Source organism: Camelus dromedarius, chromosome 5 (assembly GCF_036321535.1).
Source record: "Camelus dromedarius isolate mCamDro1 chromosome 5, mCamDro1.pat, whole genome shotgun sequence".
NCBI lineage: Eukaryota > Metazoa > Chordata > Mammalia > Artiodactyla > Camelidae > Camelus > Camelus dromedarius.
In genome coordinates this window covers 58,741,987-58,748,501 of record NC_087440.1, presented here as the reverse complement: position 1 = coordinate 58,748,501, position 6,515 = coordinate 58,741,987, and the positions used below count along the sequence as shown (strand labels likewise).

General features: G+C 33.4%; 1 protein-coding gene across 2 annotated transcripts in view; it reads right to left on the bottom strand.

Annotated features, from left to right (window-relative positions):
• Window positions 1–555: 555 nt before the first annotated feature.
• PCNX4 (pecanex 4) overlaps window positions 556–6,515 on the bottom strand; it is a 38,654-nt gene continuing 32,694 nt past the window's right edge. The window contains exon 11 of one of the 2 annotated variants that reach the window (XM_031453800.2): window positions 556–1,257. In XM_031453800.2, the coding sequence (XP_031309660.1) occupies window positions 1,006–1,257 (252 nt within the window). In that variant the 3' untranslated portion in view covers window positions 556–1,005. The remainder of the gene's footprint in view (window positions 1,258–6,515) is intronic. The other variant, XM_010976687.3, reaches the window with a different exon arrangement.

Genomic DNA, 6,515 nt, shown 5'->3' with positions numbered 1-6,515 from the left:
TATAGATTAAATAAGGTGGAAATAAAGTAAGGGGTAGAGGAAATTCATGTCTCAAATGACACAGATTCATTGCTCATCCCCCTTAGGATGAACATGCAAAAAGTTCCTAAGCAGCAAGAGGATGAAAATAAAATAGTGATCACATTAAGAAAAAATTTCTCTCATGTCTTTCTGCCTTGAGTTTAGATACCTTAAGACGCTTGTAACTGGTAGTCCTATTAGATAAGGACTGAAGCAGTATATTCAGTTGAAAAGAAACGCAGAAGGACCCAGATTGAAAGAATGGCTTCTATAGTCACAAGCAGATTGCCCTAATGTTGCTAATCCTGTGAGTATTCACATGATGAATGGGATGAACTCTTTTCCTTTCACATGTATCAAAAGGACACTTGGAAGAAAAAAGATTTTTTTTAAAGAGATTTGACTAAAATTTTTGAAGATTTTTGAATTGAAGTAAAGAAAAGAAAATACATAGATTATGTGAAAACATTCAGACCATGTTAAATGTTATAACAGTACAAAGTTTGAAAATACTATAAAATTTAATTATATTTGAAATAAATATATATACATTATGTAACCTTCAATAGGATCCATTAGCATCTTAAAAACAATATGTGTATCTTTTAAGTATGTAAAAATTACATAGCTGTTGACACCTCTAAGGCAAGTCACTTATCATCACACATTTAAGAAAGCATTAAAAAACTATCTAATCTCATACAAATGCTTTACATTTACCAAAGCCTACCACAATCTATAGGGCACAAATATTGGCCAACTAGTTCTAACTTTTATGTTAGACATAAAGTTGTTGTTGTTTTAAACCACTGAGATATCTAAGAGAATCAACTTTACAGAGCTTAGCTTTTCTCAGGCATGTGACTTGTGGAAGGAGAGAGGGAAGTCCAGTGAAGTTATGAGGAATCACACTGTTACTTTTCTAGAGTGAAAAAATAAAAACATCTCATTTGATGATAATACATTTACAAGTCAAAATGGGCTCTAAAACAAACGTATATGGAGAGGTTTTGAAGAATAAATTGGATATCCCAGGGGAGGATCAGCCGCTTGTACTGTAAGGTTTCTTAAGAGAAGTGGATGAGCTTGTATACTGTAACGCTCCTCATCATCATTTGTGGCATAAAGCAATTCCCATGAAAGATTGGCCCACTGACCTCTAACAGCTTCAGTGTTTAACTTCCCGATTTGGATCAGTAATTCTTGAAGGGTAAGTACTCTCCCAGTGTAAACTCCCTGCAAAGAATAAAGGAGGTGGGAGGGAGTGAAAAATAAGAGAGATAATATTCAGGCCTTTATATTTTATACAAACTTAGAGAAAAATTCTATTGTAGTTAGGCAAACAGAAAGTGGTGTTATCAAAATGTACACACAAGTTACTTGTCTTCAGAATCAAGAATCACTTCTATTCGGTAGTTCTCTGAGTAAGTATGAGAAAGAAAGTTCCCTGACAGACACTGCACTCACTTCTCTCTCCTTTCCTCTCTATTCCCTCACCCCATCCGGCCTCAGCAATGCATAAGTCATAACTACTAGTCAGTGAACAGTCATCCAATAGACTCTTTTTAAAAAATAGCTTTACTGAGATAAAATTCACATCCCATATAATTTACGGATGTAAAATGTACAATTCAATGGCTTTTTAGTATATTCAGATATGTACAGCTATCTCCACAGTCAATTTTAGAACATTTCCATGACCTCAAAAAGAAACCCTGTGCTCTTTAGCTATTAGCCTATACCTTAATGCCCCCAGTCCTAAACAAAAAATTTTTTTTTAAGATTCCACATATGAGATTATATGGTACTTATCTTTTTCTTTCTGACTTACTTCACTTAACATAAAACCTCTAAGGAGGTTTATCCATGCTGTCACAAATAGCAAGATTTCTTTTTTTTTTATCGTTGAGTAATAGTGTGTGTGTGTGTGTGTGTGTGTGCGCGTGTGTTTTCTTTATCCATTCATCCATAAGTGACACTTCGGTTGTATCCATGTCTTGGCTATTATAAATAATGCTGCAATGAACATGGGGGTACAGGTATCTTTTTGAGTTAGTGTTTTCATTTCCTTTGAATAAGCACTTAAAAGTGAACTTGCTGGATCATATATATGGTAGTTCTATTTTTAATTTTTTGAGGAATGTCCATATTGTTTTCCATAGTGACTGCATTAACTTATATTCCCACCAAAGGTACACAAGGATTCCCGTTTCTCCACATCCTAGCCAACATTTGTTATTTCTTGTCTTTTTGTTAAGAACCATTCTAACAGGTATGAGGTGACAGTGGCTTTGATTTGCATTTCCCTGATGATAGTGATGTTGAAAATCTTTTCATATACCTGTTGGCAATCTATATATCTTCTTTGGAAAAATGCAGATTCAGTCTATTCAGATCCCTTGACCATTTAAAGATCAGACTGATTTTCTGCTAAAGTATATAAGTTTTTTATATACTGGGTATTAATCCCTTATTAGATATATGTTTTGCAAATATTTCTCCCACTTTGTAGGTTGTCTTTTCAATTTGTTGATGATTTTCTTTGCTATGCTGAAGCTTTTTAGTTTGAAGTAGGCGCACATGTTTATTTTTGCTTTTCTTGTCAAATTCAAAAAAAAAATCATCACCAAGACTGATGTTAAGGCTTTGCTTACCTATGTTTACATAGTCGTTACCATCCATGTTTTCTTCTAGGAGGAGTTTATGGTTTCAGGTCTTATGTTTAAGTCTTTAATCCATTTTGAGTTAACTTTTTTGTATGGTATAAGACAGTGGTCCAATTTCACTCCTTTGCAAATGTGGCTGTCTAGTTTTCCAAACACCATTTATTGAAGACACTGTCCTTTGCCCACTGCATATCCTTTGTTGTAAATTGACCATATATGTGTGGACTCTCTATTCTGTTTTACTGACCTATGTGTCTGTTTTTATGCCAATACCACACTGTTTTAATCACTATGGCTCTGTAATAAAGTTTGAAATGAGGAAGCATAATGCCTTCAGCTTTGTTCTTTCACAAGATTGCTTCGGGTAATTGGGATCTTCTGTGGTTTCATACAAATTTTAGGATTGTTTGTTCTATTTCTGTAAAAAAGGCCATTGGATTTTGACAGGGATGGCAATGAATCTGTAGATCACTTTGGGTAGTATGAACGTTTTAACAATGTTAATTCTTCCAATCCATGAGCATGGAATATCTTTCCATTTATTTGTGTCTTCTCTCATCATGCTGTATAGTTTTTATTATCTTTCACATCCTTTAAAAAACTTATTCCTTGGTTTCCATAATTTCTCTTTCTCATAGTTCTTTGTTAGTGTATAGAAATGCAACAGATTTATATATATTAATTTTGTATGCTGCAAATTTACCAAATTCATTGATGAGTTCCAGTAAATTTTTGGTGGTGCCTTTAGGATTTTCTATGTATATGATCATCTCATCTGCAAACAGTCACAGCTTTATTTCTTCCTTTGCAACTTGGATTCCTTTTATTTCTTTTTCTTATCTGACTGCTGTGGCTAGGACTTCTAATACTATGTTGAATAAAAGTGGCAAGAGTGGGAATACTTGTTATGTTCCTGATCTTACAGGAAATATTTTCACCATTGAGTATGATATTAGCTGTGGGCCTCTCATATATGGCCTTTGTTATGTTGAGGTATGTTCCCTTTATACCTACTTTGTTAAGAATTTTTATCATAAATGAATGTTGAATTTTGTCAAAAGCTTTTTCTGCATCTATTGAGATGGTCATACGATTTTTATTCTTTAATTTGTTTATGTGGTGTATCACATTGATTGATTTACAGATACTGAACCATCCTTGGATCCTTGGGTAAATCCCACTTGATCATGGTGTATGATTCTTTTAATGCATTGTAGAATTCAGTTAGCTAATATTTTGTTGAGGATTTTTGCATCTTTGTTCATCAGTGATATTGGCCTATAATTTTCTTTTTTTCTTTTTTCTTCTTCTTCTTCTTTTTTTTTTTTTTTTTTTTTTTTGGTGATATCCTTGTCTAGTTTTGGTATCAGGGTGACGGTGACCTCATAGAATGAGTTTGGAAGCACTCGCTCCTTTGCAATTTTTGGAATAATTTAAGAAGGACAGATGTTAACTCTTCTCGAAATGTTTGGTAGAATTCACCTGTGAATTCATCTAGTCTTGGACTTCTATTTATTGGGAGTTTCTTTATTACTGATTCAATTTCATTACTGGTAATTATTCTATTCATATTTTCTATTTCTTCCTGGTTCAGTCTTGGGTGATTGTACATTTATAGGATTTGTCCATTTCTTCCAGGCTGTCCATTTTATTGGCATATAGTCATGTGCAGTAATCTCTTATGATCCTTTGTATTTATGTGTTGTCAGTTATAACATCTCCCTTTTCATTTCTGACTATTGATTTTAGCCCCTTCTCTTTTTCTTAAAGAGTCTGGCTAAAGCTTTATTAATTTTGTTTATCTTTTCAAAGAACCAGCCCTAAGTTTCATTGAGCTTTTCTATTATTTTTTTAAGTCTCTATGTCATTTATTTCTGCTCTGATTTTCCTTCCTCCCTCCCTTTCTTCTAACTTTGCAGTTTGTTTGCTCTTCTTTTTCTAGTTCTTTTAGGCATAAGGCTCATTGTTTATGTGAGATTTTTCTTCTTCCCTGAAGTAGGCTTGTGTCACTATAAATTTCTCTCTTAGAACTGCTTTTACTGCATCACACAGATTTTGGATCATTGTGTTTTTGTTTTCATCTGTTTCCAGGTTTTGTTTTTTTTTTCCTCTTTGATTTCTTCAGTGATCCACTGTCTTTTCAGTAGTATACAGTTTAGCCTCCAGGTGTTTGTGGGTTGTTTTTTTTTTGGTAGCTTTTTTTTCTTGTAGTTAATTTCTAGTCTTCTAGTGTCATGGTTGGAAAAGAAGCCTGATATGATTTTGATTTTCTTAAATGTACTGAGATTTGTTTCATGGCTAGCATGTGATATACCCTAGAGAATGTTTCATGTGCACTTGAAGAGAATGTGTATTCTGCTGCTTTTGCATGGAATGTTCTATATATATATCTATTAAGCCAATTTGGTTTAATGGGTTATTTAAGACCAGTGGTTCCCACTGATCTTCTGTCTGGATGATCTGTCCATTGATGTAAGTGGGGTATTAAAGTCCCTTACTCTTATTGTGTTACTGTCAATTTCTCACTTTATGTCTGTTAGTATTTGCTTTAAGTATTTAGGTGCATCTATGTTGGGTGCATAATATTTACAATTGTTATACTGTCTTGTTGGATTGATCTGTTGATCATTATGTAATGTCCTTCTGTCTCTTGTTACAGTCTTTGATTTAAAGTCTTTTTTGTCTGATATAAAGCATTGCCACCCCAGATTTCTTTGGGGAAAATAACCCCATTTACAATTGCATCAAAAAGAATAAAATATCTAGGAATAAATCTAACTAAGGAGGTAAAAGACCTGTACTCATAAAACTGTAAGACAATGATGAAAGAAACAGAAGATGACACAAACAGATGGAAAGAGATACCATGTTCATGGTTTGAAACAATTAATATTGTTAAAATGACCATATTACTCAAGACAATCTACTGATTCAATCCTTATCAAAATACCAATGGCATTCTTCACATAACAAGAAGAAATAATTCCCAAGTTTGTACAGAAACACAAAAGACCCTGAATAGTGAAAACAATCTTGAGAAAGAAAAATAAAGCTAGAGGTATCATGTTCCCTGAATTCAAAATATATACTAAAGCTACAGTAATCAAAAGTATGGTATTGGCACAAAAATGACACACAGATCAATGGAACAGAACAGAGAGCCCAGAAAGGAACCCACACTTATGTGGGCAATTAATCTATGATAAAGGAAGCAAAAATATACAGTAGGAAAAAGACAGCCTCTTCAATAAATGGTGTTGGGAAAACTGGACAACTACATGCAAATGAATGAAACTAGACCACTCTCTCACACCATGTACAAAAGTAAATTCAAAATAAATGAAAGACTTAATCAGAAGACCTGAAATCATAAAAATTCTAGATGAAAACATAGGCAGTCAGCTCTATGACATTGGTCTTAGTAATGTTTTTTTTTTTTTTTGAATATGTCTCCTTACACAAGAGAAACAAACACAAAAGTGAACAACTAGGACTACATCAAACTAAAAAAGCTTTTGAACAGCAAAGGAAACTCACAAAATGCAAAGGCCACCTACTGAATGGCAGAAGATATTTGCAAGTAATATGTCTGATAAGGTGTTAATGTCCAAAATATACACAGAACTCATACAACTCAACATCAATTTAAAAATGAGCAGAGGACATGAATAGATGTTTTTCCAAAGAAGACATACAGATAACCTACAGGTACATGAAAAGATACTCAACACTGCTGATCATCAGAGAAATGCAAATCAAAACCACAATGAGATATCCTCTCACACCTGTCAGAATGGCTATTATCAAAAAGACAATAAATAACAAGTG